Here is a 21,231-nt window from a genome sequence, read left to right on the forward strand (position 1 = left end):
CTGTCCTCTGCCATTGTAGATTAAAAACAAATATGTTCGAGCTTGTGCAGTTTGCTACAGATGTCGTTTGCAAACTCTGACCAGTGGACTGTGTGACCATTCAATCAAAAGCTGTGCAAATGCCTATGTTATTTTACGCCTGCTAGATGGCCTCAGCATGGAAAACATGTAATCTAAATGGTTAAAGCAACAGATTTTAAGCAGCATGTATTTTTATCTATAGGCTCCCGCAATGCTACTGTACGTCTGAGGGCAAATTATGACCCCGGATAGAAACTCCAATGTAAACAGACACACCAAGAAGATGTGCATTTAAAAGAAAAGCTATTAAAAAGAGAGAATAGACTGTTGGGAATCATTTTTAAACATATTCATGAAAAATAAAAGGAAAAAGTCAGTGATTCTGATTCAGTGATTCAGAGAAGTCCTGACAACTCACCACTTCTGGGATGCAAGTGTGTATTATTAGTGTGTGTGTGTTACTGAGATATACATTAAATGTTATAAGGACGTGTTAACATTGGTGGAAGTGGAATTTTACAGAGATACACACGTAAAACGTCTCAGTGCGCTTGTAGGAAACATGCGTGTGGGCCTTTTTTTTTTTAGATGTGCTGCGTTGTTTGGCCACTAGGTGGCGGGCAACGCCAGATAATAAAATGCCAAATAACACCACTGAGTTGTGGAATATGATTGGTCCTCGGGCGTTGATTAATACTTTAGAACAGCAGCTGACAGTAGTACAGGATTATATCAATTTGCTGGCTCTAATACAGTGACATTTCTGATAGGGAACCTTTTGGTTATGTAACACGCATAGAAGGAGATTTTAAGAGGCAGCTCTTTGTAGCAGTCAAATGTAAAGTTGTAATTTTAGGTTGTCAGACATCTTCAGGACAGAGAAGGCTGGTGAGGAAACAAGTGTTGAGAGCTGCTATAATGTAAACCCTAAATGTAACCCTGGTACTAATTTTGATGTATGAAGGTTCTTCTGCTGTACTTTTCAGGGTGTGAAAACATCTTGTTATGTAAGCATTCCCTTTAAAGTTGTAGCAACCTCATTTGTAATGTTCTGCGAATACTGGCTGGTTCATATCTTTTTATTTTCTGTGTGCGGTCTTATCATTTCTGCTCATGCAGACATTTTGTCAAGGTCATGAAAACAGCTAAAAGAAAACCCCACACTTCAGCTACATATACATGGTTACAGAATAACAAAAACAGTCATAATTATATATAATTAAAAAAAGACTTTACTGACAATTTGATGCATGACATTTCATACATTTTTGACTGACATTGTCAAGCCGGTGAATACATTTGTCCCATCGTCACATGGTTCATTCCTCTAAACACACAGCTACACTCATCAGATTCAACAGTGACAAAACTATTCTGGTTTGAAAAATGATTGAAGATGTTTTAACATACCTTGGAATTTATTATTTCAGTTACCTATAGCTTTTTGATAGCAAAACTCATACACTATTAAACACAAGTTCTGCTCCAGTAATATGTAACATGCATGTACTTGCAGCTTTGTGATACAAACATGTTTCAGTCTTTGTTAAAACATTATTGTAAAAACCAAGTCATGCAGGACATTTCATCATGTCAACTCATAACTCACTCTTTGCTTTTTTATTTCCTTCCTCTCCCCTAAAGAAACAAATTGTGACGATTTGAGACTAGTTTTCATTTAAAACATGCTTATAAAGAATTTAATGAACTTTTTATAAAAAGGAATGAGATAATATACATAATTGTTACATCAGTAAAAATTGGAGACCTTAAAATAAGGAATCATGATTAATAAGTAATAATATAATTAACAGATTTAATATTAAAATCACAAAAATGCACAAATGAGGAGTGGCATAATTTACATCTACAGAAGGGAAAGAAAGAAAAGACACTATTTTCCACTTCCTCTCGGTTTATTTACATATAATAAATTTGCATAAAACCTGTGAGACTTGCGCAAGAAATGAACCTGTGAGATGATAAATGATATCTACTCCTATTTCACAATTTCTCATGGCTGGAATTTTTTTTTAAAAGAGAAAAGAAACAGTGCAAACAAAAGCTTTATTTGAAGGTTATATTAAAGTTTTGGTCAGAAGAGCAGGGTAGGAATGCGTGCATTAAAGAGGTGAACACAAGGACATGGTTTATAAAATAAAGGTTAATGTTTACTTTTTGGGCTGAGAACAGAGTTGAAAGATCAGCAGGATCAACGGCAGAGCTCCATAAACAGACCGTGGGCCGTGCGAAGAAGGGAAAAAGCCACGCTGCGTGATAAAACGTTCATTTTTCAGTGTAAAGAAATGAAAAAGCTGTAACATAACCTCCTGTATGTGACATGTTGGGTGTCAGTTTATAAAAAAAAAAAAATAAACGCAAATGCTACTAGACTAAGTTTTGTGTTTAGGTTTAAAAATGGCATGGTTTTTAACTATCAAACAGAGATACGTGTTGAACCCTGAGCGCGTCATGCTCTATTACACAGAGTGAAACGACTTAGTTTTAGCAGTTTGTAAAACAGCATGGATTTCCACATGGGGTTCGTTTACCAATACAAACTTTACAGCAAATATTTAAAAATAATAATAAAAACACAGGAAAAAAGGCATCATGAACAATTAAAAGGGAGGAATACAGGTTAATTAAAAAAAAAAAAAAAAAAAAAAAAAAAAAAGGGGGGGGGGGGGGGGCAGATGTAAGGAATCACCCTGAAGAGCTGATCTCAGGAACAGTTTGCTTTAACCTAAATAAACTTCGAAGTGCTCGGAGATCAGCCACGGGAAAACCTCCACCAGCTCGCCGCACAATTATCGGTTTGGTACTAAGTGGACAGGAGGTCCTCGACCTCAGACGTATTCCTTGGTGCTGCTCGGGGGCCGGGACTTTGCGACATACTTCGGGGTGGACGTCTGGTTTTTGGAGCAGGATGCGGCCAGCAAACCACCACCAAACACAGAGAGGAAAGCTCCAGCCCAGGCGACAAATATAGCACCACCAAACTCATACCTGCAGAGAAAAAAAAAACAAAAAACAAAAAACACAGATTAAGAGGAGATCAGGGGGAAAGAAAATACCTTGTCTGCTCCCTCCAATCATTCCTTTTGGCAGACCAAACTTGCCATGTTCTCAATGCATGAATTCATATTGAACGAATAATGGTGAAGAAACCAAATCAGTTAGCTTATTTTCTGTCTCTCTTAAAAAAAAAAAAAAAAAAAAAAAAGAATCTCTTAAAAGCGTCTATCAGAAGCACAAAGATATGAAAATGCTACATTGTATCCATTCGGATTGTGAATCATAACACAGACCGGGGGAAAGGGTGGATTACGGAGTGGATAATTACGACAGATTATCGAATAACAATATCCTTTTAAAATGAAAAGAGAACATCTTGCACATACTGCTGATCAAAAATGCGCACACACGACTTTCCTCCAAAAACACAATCTCCCGTTCCCCCCTCCCCCCAAGCCCAGACTGTTTATTTGGGCGTGTTTCAGATCAATTCTTTGTGGATTTTGAAAATCACACTTGGGCTGGAGGTTTTACTGAGATCTGCCTGGCAAAGCCGACGCATTCCAGTCGAGAAAATGAATACAGAGAAGTATTTATAAAAAGAAAAAAAGAAATGTAAAATGAACATCCAGACGTGTTTTTCAACCTTGAATAGAAAAAAAAAAGAAAAAAAGCTGAACGTTTAACGATAAACTGCACGTTCGTCCGGATGGAGGACGACTGGACTTTCTTTTAAAAAAGCCGTATACATAAAATAGCATTTAAATGATAATGAGATTAGCCATACGATTAATAAAATAATACCATTTGTAAAAATCATAAAAGAGGATGTTTCTATTAACTATTCTAGCTAGAGATCTGACAACTTATCAACAAAGTCTATACAATTTTTTTCCAGATATTTTAGAGTATTTTATTCTGGATTATTTGTTCTGTATTAAGAAAACACCCGCTATGTGCCATTAACTACATTGATAAGCAGCAAAACAAACAAAAGAAATGATTGACATAGTAACATTTCATTTCAGATGTTTGTGAACCACGTTGCAGGTTTAATATTGTATTGTAATTTTTAATAACCCAAATAATAGATACCATGCAAGATAGTCCATCTTAATCATTACTTGCACCATACTAATACTAGCCTTCTTTGCTAATTTAGCTAGCTCAAGTTGGCTTTTTATGGTAAAAAAGTCTCTCTCATGAGGTTAGTTTTTTTTCCCCCCCTTTCTCTTGGTATGGCATTAAAAACTCTGGTATGTAGGATTTGCAAAGTGTACGCCACGGTGTACAAGTTAATAGCGCGTGTTAACTAGCACTAATTTCACACTTACTTTGTATTGACTGGAGTAAAGGGACTGTAGAAATCCTGGATGATTTGGTAGGAGAAATATGAGCAGGCGATGATGGAACACAGAGCTATTTGAAAAAAATATATAAAATCAGTTAATATTGTGAAATGAGGTTTATTAGAACATGTATGTTCTATGCAACATATTTTAACTTCACAATTAGCTCGATAGATGTGGGCATATATTGTAAAACAGCAATACATTTTTTTTTTTATATATATAATTTTCAAACTTCGATGATTTCTAAGCTACGTTACCGAAGTATCTATGCATGAAAGACCCTATCTGTGTAATATGTATAGTATTTTGTAATATAATGGTTGGCTAGATGAAAATTTGTTTATTAGCATTAGCAGGATTCATGTGTTTTTTTATTAAAATGTACATCAGTGTGATGGACAGAGACTTGCCTCCCAGCAGGAGGATAATTCCTCCGGTCATGGCGATGCGAGATTTTTTCACTTTGTCATCACCGCCACAGTTGGTGCACTTCATGCCCATAGAGGCCACGCCCAGTCCGATCACACACAGGAGGATACTGATGACCATCAGTGCACGAGTGGCCTGCAGAGAACCTACAGAGAAAGGGAGAGAAACAGGAAGCTGAATCTTGACCGTGAATCTTGTTTAGAATTCAGAGGCAAGTAAAGACAACGTCCTGTTCCTGAAACCAGATTAGTGCTCATTTACAGAAAGGAACCATTCTTCATGTTCTTTCATATATAATCCAGGAAGTCACATGTTGATGCCCTTAATGTTTTACAAATGTGTTTCAAATAGGACAAAACAAAACACCAATGTTCTGTAAACCCCTCCCCCAAAACAAACACCATCATGGAAATCATGAATCATTGGAAGACATTCCACTGATGAACATCTGATAAGAATGTTATTCTTGTAATATTATAATTTCTTTCCCTCTGAATGGTAAGGTTTTGTTTTGCATCGTTCGATTGTGTAAGATGATACTCTGCTACACAGCACTGTATTTATCCTTTTTTAAAAACTAACTTAGTTATAGACTTATTAAAAACTAAAGGTTTCGTTTCTAGTTCTGATGAATAAAAAAAAAAAAAAAAAAAGAAAGAAACGTGCGATCAGCTCCATGTTGATGGGTGCATTTTTTTTTGCACCAGCAACATCAGTCTGCTTAACGACTGGGAGAAATCTTGAAATATGTGGGGGAAAAAAAAATTATAGATTTGATAAAAATTGCTTGCCATTTAAATGTGAACGGTAGAACCCTCTACCTGGGTGTTTAGGACATGGTGTTTCGAGTAAAAGTTTTTGAAAGGCCAACAACCTTTAAATATAGAGAGAGAACCAATAAAAAGTGATCAGGATGTGTTTGGTGCGAGTTGCACCGTAATTAGATTTGTTGTGTTAACCCAGGTTTACTGACTTATCATCTCTAAAGATGTTTGATATCTGGTCAATACCCCTCACCACAGATTTCTGTCCACACATGCGCTTCTGTCGCAACTCGTTTGAATGAATCGCATGCTTCCTCTCACGAGGCTGAAAATCCCCATCCCCCCCAACTCTCCACCTGCACTCAGGTGCAAACCGGTTCCATCCAGAAGCCTCTATCCAGTGTGTTGTATGTGGGTTGATCCATTTGCTTTTTACATGCGAGCGCACATAGAACAGGTCTGACCAGTCTGAGTCTCAGGAAGCCAGACAGAGTGGGAGAACCGGAGTGTGTGTGTTCACGTGTGGTTTTGTTACAAAGAACCGCCAAAACTGAATCAAACAAAAGGAGTTTAAGATATAAAAACAATAAAACTATCATAAAGAGGCTGGTGCTGGTCTAGAAAGCCAATTTGGATTTCTAACCGAGCTGTTTATCATAAGAGACTCGTATTTGTGTTTGCGCAGGTCATAAAAAAGGTGTATAAGCGATAACGCCTTATCGCGCTCTGATAACGAAGTAAAACAAATAAACACAACTGGCAAATTAGCACAGTGTGGAAAAATTCAATGGGGTTCTGGAAAACCAATGTCCGCGGATCAAATATTTTGGAAATTTTGGAGGTATGTAGAGGACAATGAGGACAGTGACCACGACTTAGTTGTGTCTGTGTTTATAGATCAGTCATCACCTGACCACCGTTTAACATTTGCATGGTCTAGTTTCTCAGAGTTACTATGCAAATCTGAATGACGAAAAGATCCGGCCTTGCTTTAAACCCCAGCATAAAAGCCCTGACAGGACTTTCCACTGGCGGAGGAGGAGAAAGAGAAGGAGGGGAAGACGAGATCACATTCTGCGGTGTAATGATTACTCGACCTCAACTCACCAACTTCACGGGCAAAACTTCGGACTTTAAATGAATCAAAACATACCAATACAACGACTGGAAAATACGGTCCTACAAAAAAAAAAAAAAAAAAAAAGCTCTTTTTTTGTCTCTTCACTTTTGACTCATTTTACCTAAAGCAGGAATTCAACGAACCATAACTCTTTTGTTCATTTCCATACTTAATTTGTTCCACTTCCTCCATTTCCATTTTTTCTTTCCTTTTCTGAATGTCCTCTTTAACCCTTTGAAGCATTGATGCGTTCCCAACCTCACCCCACCCTCCCCCACAGAGAAACAATAGACTGTCTCAACCTACAGGTGTGTTGCCAGGGGGTGTGGCTTTTTTTCTATTTTTTTCAGGAAAGGAAAAAAAAAAAAAAAAAACACAAAGCCCTTAACACAAAGCAGAACATTTAACCTCCACACTGAATTCCTCCCCACACTCATCCACTTGCAAATCATTAAACAATCGAAGTCAATATTTTCCAATAAAGGGCGTGTTCATTAAATTAATTCCACACTAAAATAAATCACACACCTCGAGGACATGGCCAGAGTGCAGTACAGTACAGGGAATAGAAAATGAGTTACAACTTGATGCAGCCAAAGTAATTATTTTTCACAGCGGTGTGAGGTGCGGAGCGTCTCTGCGCACGCGCACTGAGGAACCTGAGCTGCTTTTCCTCCTACTATTGTGCGGTTTTCCCTGAAGCGCTGATCACCAAGCGACAGGTTGAACCAGCATACAGATACCAAGGGAAAAACTTTATACATCCTAAAATAACCCGATTGTATTGCTCGTGGTTACACAGGAGTTGGATACATCAACGAAATAAATTAAAATGCTATACATTTTTGTATTATTATTGTTATTATAATAAGCACTTTTTAAATCTATTTTTGAAGGCAACAGGTGGAACTTTAAACACTAATTTTTTTTTTAGTAATGCTAAAAAATAGATTTTTTATTGTGATCAAACTTTTTTCTTTTTTTCTTGGTGTATTTGGTTGTATTGGTTCTTACCGCTGAGTTGGAGCATGGAATCGTAGATTTTGCACTGGATCTGCCCGGTACTCTGATAGGCACAGGACATCCACAGGCCCTGGTACATGGCCACGGCGGTGATGATGTTATCTCCCACGTAGGCCGACATTTGCCACTGGGGCATGATGGTTCCTGCTATAAGGCCAATAAGCCCGATTACAGACAGCATAAAACCCAACAACTGAAGTCCTTTATTTGCCATCTTCTTTACTTCTGGTTCCTTTTTTCCTCCTTAAAAAAAGTTTCCTCCACTTAAAAAGTGCAAATCGCCTTAATTATTTAAAAACTAATTTTCAAATTCCTCCAGAAGCGTCCAAAAAACGTTTAAATTCCTGGAAGTGGAATAGAGTGAAGCACCTGTCCACGGAAACCGCACCTTAATGATGGAGCCCAGTAGAAGCGACGCCGCTGGAGCGCGCATTTAAAGGAGACACGCGAGTGGGTGACCGAAATTGGGGCGGGGCTGCGCTTCAGTTTCGCCCTCAGTCGCTCCTGCGGTGTGATTGGATGAACAGCCGGTGACGTCACCGTTTCGAGTATTCGTAAACGTTTCGTTTCGACAGGAAAATACAATAACAGGGGACCGGTAAAAAAAATAAACAATTGGACATGTTTGGAATGTCCGACTCTTAACTATTATATCATAAACGTTATACTGAGTTTTTGCTAAACTTCAGGTCTGATTAAAAAAATCTTGTGAAGACTCTACCACAATAATCATCATCATTATCATCATAATAATAACTGGCTCAGAAAAGTGACTCAACTCTCATAAAAACAAAAACAAAAATCCAAAAACCACAAACCACAAACGATACCCACGAGCAGAAAATGCTATTTTACCCCTCACTTCTAAATTACCCACACCTAATAATTATTTTTTGACTAGGTAAAGTTTTTTTAGTGTTGGTGTGCTATTGCTATAGTTTTTATATATTTTTTATCTTATCAGTGACCCCAATTTACATCATTTATCTCTATAAAATGACCACATCACTTGCTTACAATGCAAAATGTGTTAATTTTTTGGTGAAAGTGTTTGATAGACACATACATTGCAAACAGAACATCAGAAGTGTCAAATCAGTAAATGAACATCAGAGAAACAGACCTGACATAAAAAACAGAATGGACTCTTTCTATATACACTATATAGACAAACGTAGTTGGACCCCTGATTTTTCCCAAACTGTAACTACAAAGTTGAAGGCTCACAATTGTCTAATAGGATGTATTTGGATGTGGTAGCATGACAGAATTCCATCCCTTTAACTATGGGATCTAAACTTCCCAAACATGTTCCTGCCTGAAAATGCCCATGTTTACGAAGCCAGCTTCATGAAGATATGCTATACATGGGTGGAAATAAAAGATCTAAAAAAGATCTGAGACCTAGTACCTGACTACCATAAGTACTGACACCCTTGTGGTTGAATGAGCACAAATCTACACAAATACACTTCAAAATCTACACAATCAATTCAACTCTTTTATATAATTAACAGAAACACCAGTCAGTGTAGTTCTTTTTTTTTTTTTGTAATCTCATAGTGATCTGTGGACATGTTGGAGGCTGTTCTCAGGTGAGAAGATCTCCAAACAGGATAAGGCCAATCAGGAGAGCAAAAAAAAATCAGGATCAGTGGTATCTTAGAAGCAGCAAATCTCCTACCATGTGTAGTTTTGGATACGCCCCATGTGTGTCACGCAAGGATGGTTTGAATTGTTCATTCCATCCACTTCTTGTTTCACTTTCTTCTCTTTCAGCTTCTTATGTCTTCTAACAGAGAAATGAGTCATTACAAATTCTGCACCCATTTCTAGAAAAAAACCCTGTGCGAACAAAAGTTAACATGCCTCCACTAGTAACTAGATGTTTTCGATGGTACAGTGATAAGAAACGAGCCTGTGCTGGTAACAAGAGTAGGACTAGATAAACCTTCTGACTCTCGCTTAGCTCCTAAAAAATTAAAAATACCTCAAATTATTTGTTTTTTGCCTTTTTTTATTGAAGGGTGCCAATGAATCATAATAAAAATAAGTATTTATTTAATAATGATTGATATTGTAATGTCCGTTTATTGTATTCATTTAATTTAATGTATTCAGTAACATCGTTTGGATAATTTATATATAATTAATAATAAAAACTTTCTTTTCGGCTTCTCCCGTTAGGGGTCGCCACAGCGGATCCTCCGCACGTTTGATTTGGCACATGTTTTACGCTGGATGCCCTTCCTAACGCAACCCTCCCCAATTTATCCGGGCTTGGGACCGGCACTAAGAGTGGCTGGGGATGGTTCCCTGACCGGGAATCGAACCCGGGTCGCAGCGGTGGGAGCGCTGAATCTTAACCACTAGACCACCAGGGGACCAATTTATATATAATTAATAATAAACTGTGAAAAACTTTTGAATAAATTTACATTAGAAATTTTTAAATAACATGAAGTGAAAAACACTTTTACCATAACACATTGAATCATTTTAGGTCTAAGAACTAAAGAGATTTTCAAAAACTAAAACTAAAAACTCATTTCATCCATGTCTTCAGTAGCACCCATATTATATTATTTTATTATTACACAAATGTTTGCATGCTGTTTTTTGCACATCTATTTGACTGCTGCTATTGCTGTTTTGTACAACCTTTTGTGTTTACATGTTATGTTTATTTACAAGCACACTCCTGTGTACAGTTCTCTTTTGCACATTGTACTGTAAACCATACAGTATGTCTACTGGCGGTGCTATTTTGTGTTTTATATATGTCTTACACTGTGTGTACTATATTTGTGTGCTATATTTGTCTTACACTGTCTTGTGTCTGTTTGCACCAGGTTGCACACTATGCATTTTATGTGGTGAGGACAACTTACTTAGTCCTTAGCTCTCTGTTCTGTTATGTAGCTTTATGTTGTTTTATGTATCACCAAGGTTCTGGAGGAACGGTGTCTAATTACACTGTGTACTGCGTCAGCTTTATAGGGATGAAATTACAATAAAAGCTTCTTCTGGAATCTGACTCTTGAGTCAAAAATTGTTGTCATTTTAATTATTTCCTTTTAAGAAAATATAAAAAAAAAATCAGCAAGACTTTGTTATGGTTCTTCAATTTTATTTTGGTTTCGGCATCCTCATTGATGGACTGCTTATTTATTACCCACAATGCACCAAAAGTAAGTGTCAGATTCAGAGATAAAAAATGCAGTTGGTTTAGAAAGGAATAAAGGAATAATCCTAAAGCATGCTCTCTTTATAGCAGCCAGAGGTCGAGTGTGTGAGGTATGTTTGGTGTGTAAACATGTAAACAGGCTGTAGTCCGTCCTCTGAGCTCATTGTAATATTCGTAGAAGTTGTGTGTGTTGATGTCGTCTTCAATTAACACATATGGGTAATATTTTTTTCAACAGGATGACCGGTAAAGCTTTTACTCAATTTAAAGCTCTTCACAGCATTTAGACAGTTTTTTTTTTTAGACTTCCGTTCTCTCTTTTTACCGCAGCACTTCTCATACCTTTTTGAGAACTTGGTTCAAAAATGAAGTACCATTGTCAGTGCCATTTTGGATTACATTTTTGTAGGATAGTTTGGCTACTGCCCCTGCATCCTGTTTGGGGGATGTAGATGTGGTGCCTTCACCCATTTTGAAAAAAAATCACCTTTTCCTGGACAGTACTTTTTTCTTTCTGTGGGTGTTAATTCAATGAAATCCAATTTTAAATGCAATGTTTTTTTTTGTGAGAGCTTCTTGTTCTTTGTACATATGACACATTTTTGTGAATAATTTATGAATCATTTTGTAAACCAATGCTGTGTATTTGTTTTGTACATATTAACACATGATCTGGACCAACCTCACTCTGTGTTCAGCCACACAACTTGATTTCCACCAGGTTTTCTTTTCTTCTGCAGTGGCCATAGACTGAAGAACCTGTAAGTCAGCTGTGGGTATAATAGTGTTAGTATCAACATTCACATTAACGACAGTCACATGCACAGGTGTCTGTGTTGGTGCTAGCTTTGCTACTGCATCAACTGCTACATTTGTAAAAATAGGAATTAATGCATGAGTGTGAGCTTTTTAAAATGCTGTTTGGGTATGAGAATGGCATCAAGCTCATTAGAAATGTACTAGTGGTATGTGATAGGCTTAGGCAATGTGGGGAATCCCGTGTTTCCACAGTGTTTAAAAATCATGTGTGACTCCTAGGGCATACCAACTGTCCTTCCTGTTGCTAGTTTGCAGGCTTCAAACCATCTTTGTTGATTGGGCTAAAAAAAGTTGCTTAGGAGTGATTTTAACACTAAGGTCTTGTGCGCTGACACTACAGCAAAACCCACGTCATTTTTCCTGTCTGTGTATCCTGTGATGCTGACCCATAAAGTGATATATCTAGATCCGGGTTGACCAATAATGTGTTCTGGTTTTGGTCTTGGTGAATATATTTGATTTATGACTGCTACACAGCATTTGTCCTCTTTAACTCCTTCTATAAGAAGTAGAGTAGTAGGGTTAAGAACTGTGCGGTGTGTAACAGTAATGTTTCGTCTCACTTACCTTGCAGCTGAGAGCTGTGAAATATGTGAGCATGCCTGCCGCAGTGGAATCTGATTTAGCAGAATGATAAGCTAATGGTTAACCTTCATCTGCATATTTTTTTTGCAAAAGGACTAAAGACAGGCAGCCAAAATGCATTAGCTTGGTTCACCACAGCAGAATAAAGTTCTATTGGGTGGAATTTGTGACAAAATTTTATATGGATTTTATTTATTTGGAGCTTTTGGATGTACCGCAGCATTTACTGCCTGCAGATCGTCTCTAGGTTACGTATGTAACCCTAGTTCCCTGAGGGAATGAGACGCTACGTCACAAAGCTTTGGGAACACCTCACATTGTCCACACTCTGAATCACGTGTGAAATCCGGCCAATAGGCAAGTCGTGATGTCATCGGCGGGCGACGTTGCGAAAACGAGGAAGCTACAAAATGGGTGAGCAACGGATCAACATTAGCTTCTGGAAAAAGAGAGGGTGAGCGCCGCAGGGATGCAGTTAGTATCCTAAGTGTTGTGATGCAGCGTCTCGTTCCCTCAGGGAGCTAGGTTACATACATAACCTAGAGATGTTCCCCTTCGGGAACTCAAGCTGCGTCACAACATTTTGGGAACGCCATACTGACCAGTCCCTGCCTAGTGTGTCTGAGCACAACCAGCATGCAGGACAGATGAGCATAGGTCATAGAACCTGACAAAGTTTAAAGCGGTGGACCAGCCCGGACTTGTGCGAGCACTGGACACAGTCGAGTTTGCTTCTCTTGGTCGGGGGCTAGGAAAGGAGGAGGGCAGAATGCCTGCAGTAGGACAGGTCATGAAGGAGCCGTAGGCACCTTAGGCACATACCCAAGTTTATGGTAGAGAAAAGCACTGGCCATGCCAGGGGCAAACTCTAGGAGAGACAGGGCCATCGAAAGAGCCTGTAGGTCCCCGACCCTCTTAAGGGAGAATATTGCCAGAAGAAAGGTGGTCTTTACTGACAGATACCCAAGGGCCACCTTGGCCAATTTCCCCAGTGACTGCCCCACGGGTGGGGTACAATAAGCCACAATAACGGACACGTAAACCTTCAGGGTTGATGGAGCCAACCCTGTTGCAAACTGTTCCTGCAAAAACTCCAGAACTGAACCAAATGGGCAGTTGACTGGGTCTAACTGCTCACACCATGTGGTGAACAGATGACATCTATCGGCATACAACCTCCTTGTGGAGTGAGCTCTGGAATGGAGGATGGTCTCCACTACCTAAGTAGAGAGACCAGCTGCTAGGAACTGTGCCCCCTCAGGGGCCACAGCCATAGCTTCCATAGCTCTGGGCAGGGGTAAGCCAGGGGTGCGCTTCCCCCAGGGAACGAGTGCTCGGCCCGGCAGGGGAGGCTGGAGGGGACTCATCCGTCTCCATGCCTTCTGCTAGGTCGGCCTGCGAGCTCCACGACCCTCAGTGCCACTTCGCCTCGGCGAGAGCGGGACCTAAACCGCGAGGAAGAGTCTCCCCGAAGAGCGCTCTTCAGGAGCTGAGCGTGCAGTCAGCCATGCGGCTACAGTGCGAACAATCATCTCCCTTGAGAGCCGACTGAGCATGCTCCACTCCCATGCTCCAACTCCCTCGTAATAAAATGGGGGCAAGGAGGGATTTACATGAGAAATTCGCCATTACTTGCACAGATTCACACACAAAGCACTTATCTGAACAAACAGAAGCTACAGTCGCTCTGTCGCTCACCCATTTTGTAGCTTTCTGGTTATTCGCTGACATCACGACTTGCCTATTGGCCGGATTTCACACGTGATTCAGAACGTGGACAATGCGAGGCGTTCCCAAAGCGTTGTGACGCAGCTCGAGTTCCCGAAGGGGAATTACAAATCACCATTTTTCTGCTTCACATGGATCAGTGTGCATTTTCACAGAAAATTTTGGCTTCTCATAAGTGAGTTTTCATATGATATTATAACCCCAGCTTTCAAGAAGAACTACAACACTAGAATTTAGATAGCATGGACAATCTGCAAAAAAAGGTGAAAAGCCAACAACTATGTTTGCCTGGCCAGGACTTTTTTGTGGTTGTGTGCATCTGCTCATTTACCACCATTTAATTTAGCGCTGTTTCATAAGTCTGTGACAGATCTGAATTACATAGTGCTAACACATAACTGATGGATCAGGTGTGTGTTACACATGACCCATGTTCATGCACAGTCTGACCCATGGTCTCAAATCTTTCCACTCATCTTGTTCCCTTTTTGCAAACAAAACATGTCACGCCTCTCCAGGAACTGTGTATAGGTTTTTTCTTTATGTTCACTTTACTTAACACCTAATACGTATAACACATCTATTTCTAACCAGTACTCAAACTATCTGCGCCTTCCCTTAACACATAGGCTGTGTAGTGTGCTACTTTTGGTAACATATAACACCTACCTTTGCTTCTGCATGCTCCACTAGCTGGACATTCAATAAACTTCATTCATTCATTCATTCATTCATTCATTCATTCATTCATTCATTTTTCCCTGTTGTTTTTTTTGTATTTGTGTATTTAAAAAAGTGTCATCATTTTTTTTAAAGTTTTGGGCCATTTTAGGCTGATGCTATCCTGAATCTGCAATCTAGTAAGCCAGGGTTGATGACTTTATTGATTTAGACCTCAAAGAACTTTTGTACGTCACTCTGGATATGGGCATCTTCTACATACTGAAAATGTAAATTGAACTCAAAGTTGGAGGCATGGGCTTCCACCTATATACTGGGCAAAAATACCCACAATCTCTGCCATCAATGAAGTCTTCAGGGGCTGAAAGACATTTTCTCTTGTGATCTGGCATGATGTGCCCCCAGTGTAAAGGAATCTCCCACTCAGCTTTGGTGTGATAAGGAATTCAACAGCCCTAATTTAAAATTCTGTCATTCAAAAAATTCTGTAATTCCTCTATATAGTAAAAATTTAAGTAAGCATTATTTTCTGTTATATTTTATATATGTGCCTGTACTAGGCTGTGTGTACTTTCTAAATGTGCAATAGCTCAGCTGGTCAGTGTAAGGGTGTCAGAGAATGGAGCGAGCAGGTATTCATTGTGATTAGTGCAGTTAGTGACAAGCAGTTGTTGATTTGATGCAGAACAAGCAGATTTCACACCCACCCGTTCCTTTTCCCCAGTCCGCTTCAACTTAATCTCCACCACCAAACACCCCCTTTCTCAATCAAGACAGTTTATTAGAATTGGCATTGGAATTTCCCACATTTGCTTCTCTATGCCTTTCACAGTCACTGTCTCTTCTTCATCTTCCTCTGCATCTTCTCACTCCAACAGTCTGGACCATAATGAAAATCGCTTTTTGTCTCATCTTTCTTTATCTGCTTTTCTCACTTCTTTCCTTGAGCAGCTTCTCTGCATGAATAGCATGGTGCTAAATCAGCAAAAGCATGCCCAGATCCCAAGTAATGCATTAATATTTACCTAGCTTGCAATTTCAGGTTTTAGTCATTTTATGAAGCTGTTCCTCAAATAAGCCTTGCATTCAGTCCCTTGTTCTGCATTATCAAATCATCAGGTTTGTCAAGTCCACAGTGTGCATGTATTGAGACTCTTTTTCTCCATCGCATTGTTTGCTGGACAATATTTTCATCATGTCCATATGCAACAGGAGCAGCTCAGTCATTCTGTTATCTACCTTGTTCCTGTCTAAAAGGCATATCTCCATGTTATCCTTTGGAATCCTTACGCTAGCCAATTTTTCCTGCTTCTAACACATCAAATGTGAGAACAAAATGTCAAGTTGCTGCTGAATATGTCCCACCCACTTTTAGGTGCCATGATGAAGTTAATCAGTGTCATTCACTTCACCGGTCATAATGTTGTAATGTCATGATCTTATGCCTGATCGGTGTATTGTAAATTGTGCCTTACACACATCCTGCACATATTCTATCTATTATAACAGGATGGGAGGAATATGTCTGGAATGAGGTGTTCAACAAACAAATATATATAGGTCTGGTGGTCAGGTTTGCACAAACATTTGTGGCACAAACCCACTATAGATATGTGATATGTACCTTCAGCAGACAAGCAGAGACTATTCTTCTTCCTCTTTAAAGACTGGAGAACTTTATCTCTGTGAGAACTTCTCACGGATCTGCTGCATTCACTCTTATGCTTGGGCTTTTAATCACAAACTGATTCACTTTAAATAATCTTCTACTACAGGAACCGGAGATACAGGATTCATAATACACAGTAAGAGTGTCTTAGATTGTGTGTGTGTGTGCTGTAACTGTAGCGTGTAAATAATGTTTCTTCCCTGATTGGACTTCATGGGAACAGACAGCATCTAGTTAAACAGGTTTTACAAACACACACACACACACACACACACACACACACACACACACACACACACACACACACACACACACACACACTGTGCTAATGAGGAACATTCACACACCTACATCTAAACCACACACATTATTAATCCATCCCTCCACACACTCTATTTAGATATCCAAATATCAGAACTGTGGTGCTTAGTATTATGTGTGTGAGGAATTTCACACACATAATCTCTCTCTCTCTCTCTCTCTCTCTCTCTCTCTCTCTCTCTCTCTCTCTCACACACACGCACACACACACCATCACAGTTTCTGTTTTCACAAGCACACTGTCAGTGTGTGTGTGTGTGTGTGTGTGTGTGTGTGTGTGTGTGTGTGTGTGTTTCAGAGATTGAGGTTTATTAGATTACTTTTGTTTATTATTAAATTTATAATAATTTAGAGTATAGAATTCTCCTAGTCAGAGAAGTTAATGTACACTGTTAAAGAATGATGACACACACACACACACACACACTGAATAAGATCAATCTGTGTTCCTGATACCTAAACTCATATATTATACATAAATGAATTTGCATTAATAATTAATATTATATAAAGTTATATTTGGGTCATTGCATACTCTGTATTTGGGGTCATTGCATACTCTCTGTGTGTGTTTTCACACACTTAACACCTAATAAATATTTAACATGTACAAACATGAGGATTTCGGTTACATCCCTTTCACGTCACCGCACTGACACCGAAACACTACTGACACCTAGTGGATCTAACACACACACACACACACACGCACACGCACACACACACACACACACACACACACACACACACACACACACACACACCTAAAAGATAGTATAAGCAATAATTCACATGATCGCTGTGTCGCGTGTCCTCTAGAGAGCAGTGTAGGACAATTGCAGGACACACACATGCTAAAAGAAGCCAGTTTCCGCCATATATATACTTTCTTTCGGCTTCTCCCGTTAGGGGTCGCCACAGCGGATCCTCCGCATGTTTGATTTGGCACGTTTTTTACGCTGGATGCCCAAGCTTGGGACCAGCACTGAAAGTGGCTGGGGTTGGTTCCCTGACCGGGGATTGAACCCAGGCCTCAGCGGTGAGAGCGCCGCATCCTAACCACTAGACCACCAGGGAACCTTCTGCCATATATATACAATGGTGTGAAAAAGTGTTTGCTCCCTTCAAAATCCAAAACTACATGGACCTGTGTGAAAAGGTGTTTGCTCCCCTGTTAAAACTGTGGTTTATCACAACTGAGTTCAATTTCTCTAGCCATGCCCAGACCTGATAACTGCCACACCTGTTCACAATCAAGAAATCTCTTAAATAGGACCTGCCTGACTAAGTGAGGTAGACCGAAAGATCCTTAAAAGCTAGACAGCATGCAAAGACCCAAAGACATTCAGAAACAAATCAGAAAGAAAGAAAGTAAGTGAGCTTTATAAGTCTGGAAAAAGTTATAAAGCCATTTCTAAAGCTTTGGGACCCCAGTGAACCACAGTGAGAGCCATTATTCACATATGGCAAAAACATGGAACAGTGGAAAGCCTTTCCAGGAGTTGGCCAAAATTACCCCAAGAGCACAGCGACGACTCATCCAAGGGGTCACAAAAGACCCCACATCAACATCCAAAGAACTGCAGGCCTTACTTGCCTCAGTTAAGTTCAGTGTTCATGACTCCACCATATGAAAGAGACTGGGCAAAAAAAGTTCCAAGACGAAAACCGCTGCTGAGCAAAAAGAACATAAAGGCTCGTCTCAGTTTTGCCAGAAAACATCTTGATGATCCCTAAGACCTTTGGGAAAATACTCTGTGGAATGACTAGACAAAAGTTTCGCTTTTGCGAAGGTGTGGGTCCCATTGCGTCTGGTGTAAAAGGACCACCGCATTTCAGAAAAAAACATCATACCAACAGTAAAATATGGTGGTAGTAGTGTGATGGTCTGGGGCTGTTTTGCTGCTTCAGGACCTGGAAGACTTGCAATAAAAGGAACCATGAATTCTGCTGTTTACCAAAAAATCCTGAAGGAGACTGTCCAGCCATCTGTTCGTGACCTCAAGCTGAAGCGAACTTGGGTTTTGCAGCAGGACAATGATCCAAAACACACCAGCATGTCCACCTCTGAATGGCTGAAAAAAAACAAAATGAAGACTTTGGAGTGGCCTAGTCAAAGTCCTGACCTGAATCCTATTGAGATGCTGTGAAATCACCTTAAAAAGGCTGTTCATGCTCAAAAACCCTCCAATGAGGCTGAATTACAACAATTCTGCACAGATGGATAGACCAAAATTCCTCCACAGCGCTGTAACAGACTCATTGCAAGTTATTGCAAATGCTTGATTGCAGTTGTTGCTGCTAAGGGTGGCCCAACCAGTTATTAGGTTTAGGGTGCAAACACTTTTTCACAGGGGGTCATGTAGTTTTGGATATTGTTTTCCCTCAATAATAAAAACCTTCATTTAAACACTGCATGTTGTGTTCAATAGTGTTATATTTTACTAATATTTAAATTAGATTATCTGAAACATTAAAGTGTGACAAACATGCATAAAAATAAGAAATTATTATAAGATATTTGCCTGATTCCCACTTTTCTTCTTCAATTCTGAGTTGTTTTGTTCTCGTAAACATGTTGTCAGCCTGAAGTTTGATGCTGTTGGTGTATGAACAAGGCTCCTCTGCTTCATCTTGTTCCGTCTCCTCCAGAGCTGATTGTTAGACAGAGTTCTCTCCAGGGATCGGAGGCTTAGTTTTATACCATACAATTCTATTGATTGTAACCTATTTTTATTTGTAAAGCTTTCTGCCACCACTACTACTAGGGGTTGACGCTGCCCGATGGGCATCCTTTCAGCATGTCCATTTTTATCCCTATATGTGTACTCATCATTTGTGTCCTCGTTTTCTCTTTGCAGTTTTTTCGGCAAGTGTGCATACTTGATAATGATTTAATACTTGTGCAATGTTTTCTCTGTGTGTGTGTGTGTGTTCTCTGACCCATACACTCCCTCAGGGACAATACCATGAAGAATTTATTGTTGAATTATGACTTTGCATACACTGTTTCTTCTCCCCAACACACACACACACACACACACACACACACACACACACACACACACACACACACACACACACACACACACACACACACAGGCAGTGCCATAATATGTTTAGTAGCATTAACATACTTCCAAAGATGGCCATTTAATGCTGCAGTTGAAAGAACAATATAAGCCATTACCTCTCTGTGTGTGTGTGTGTGTAGGTGTGTGTGTATTCATGTGTATGTGTGTGTATGTGTTCTCATTCTGCAGCTTAATTACTGTGTGTTTTATATGGTTAACACATTCAGAAGCTCTAACACAATCATATGGTCTAACACACACACACACACACACACACACACACACACACACACACACACACACACACACACACACACGGGTTCTAATGCACACTCACACATACAGTTTAATACAAACTCATGTTCTAATACACAATCATACGTTCTTACACACACATAGGGTCTGACACACATATGGTCTAACACACACAGATGGCCTAACACACTCATATTGTCTAACACATATTCCTAAGCTCTAACACACTCTTACAGTCTAACACATGCATATACTCTGACACACACAAACAGTCTAACACTCACTCATAAGCTCTAGCAAATTTATAAGCTTTTACTCCAGTTCACACATTCATAAGCTCTAACACACAATCATATGTTCTATCACACACTCTAAGCTCTAACACACATTCATAATCTCGAACACACACTCATACAATCCAAAACACACTCCTACAGTCAAACTTACTCATACTCTCTTACACACTCTTAAAGTCTAACACATATTGATGCATTTCAACACACCCTTATATTGCCTAACACACATGCATAGTCTAACACAAACACATTGTCTAACAAACAATCATGCGGTCTAACACACACTAATACTCATTTATTTATTTATTTATTTATTCATTCTGTTGAACGCTTTTGATTGTGTAATATAGTAGGTACACTTCTTTATAATAGTACACAAACAAAAACACACACACACACGCACACACACAAAAAAAACTCCACAGCAGTTGGTTAACAATAATACAAAGCTATCACTGGTTTATTTAGTAGTAAGATTCCTGCCCCCCTTCATGTGTGTATTACAGTAGGAAACACAGAGGCCTGGATAGGAAGCAGTATGTTGGTCTGTGTGTGTGTGTGTGTGTGTGTGTGTGTGTGTGTGTGTGTGTGTGTGTGTGTGTGTGTGTGTGTGTGTGTGTGTGTTTGTTATAAGTATTCAGTATTTTAAAATCTAATTATTGGCCTCTGTCATGTCCTGGCTGGTTGAGGACATTTCCTCTCTTTCGGAAGACAGTAAGAGGGGACTGGCTTTTTTCCCGGAAGACTCCATCAGTTTTCTGTTTTTACACAGAAAATAAAACATTTCACTACTTTATATGTTTTCCCTTTTGAGGTCAAAACCACCTGGATGAAGTGAAAAGCAGTTATTACACTTAAAAAGTTATTTTTCTGCCAAAATTAATCAGAT

The 21,231-nt window shown here is 39.4% G+C and overlaps 2 protein-coding genes across 2 annotated transcripts in view; both read right to left on the reverse strand.

Moving 5' to 3' along the window:
* LOC310741107 (cornifelin homolog B-like) overlaps positions 1-21,231 on the reverse strand; it is a gene marked incomplete at its 5' end in the record, with an annotated part of 164,197 nt that overhangs the window by 9,232 nt on the left and 133,734 nt on the right. The gene's annotated exons all lie outside the window — the stretch shown is intronic.
* Positions 1,236-8,179, reverse strand: cldn7b (claudin 7b). Its single transcript, XM_083567528.1, has 4 exons — positions 7,719-8,179; positions 4,802-4,966; positions 4,374-4,458; positions 1,236-3,030 (listed from the first exon to the last, which is right to left on the reverse strand). The coding sequence occupies exons 1-4, from the start codon at positions 7,939-7,941 to the stop codon at positions 2,871-2,873; spliced, it is 633 nt and encodes a 210-aa protein (XP_083423654.1). The 5' UTR covers positions 7,942-8,179; the 3' UTR covers positions 1,236-2,870.

The sequence above is a fragment of the Silurus aristotelis genome (assembly GCF_946808225.1).
Source record: "Silurus aristotelis genome assembly, chromosome: 18".
Lineage (NCBI taxonomy): Eukaryota > Metazoa > Chordata > Actinopteri > Siluriformes > Siluridae > Silurus > Silurus aristotelis.

Excerpts from the sequence above, each read along its gene's own strand:
- cldn7b (XM_083567528.1), bottom strand. The coding sequence starts at position 7,941 with ATGGCAAATAAAGGACTTCAGTTGTTGGGTTTTATGCTGTCTGTAATC. Across the intron at positions 4,967-7,718 it reads TTCCATGCTCCAACTCAGCG|GTTCTCTGCAGGCCACTCGT; the intron begins GTAAGAACCAAT and ends CTTTCTCTGTAG. Across the intron at positions 4,459-4,801 it reads AATTATCCTCCTGCTGGGAG|CTCTGTGTTCCATCATCGCC; the intron begins GCAAGTCTCTGT and ends TTTTTCAAATAG.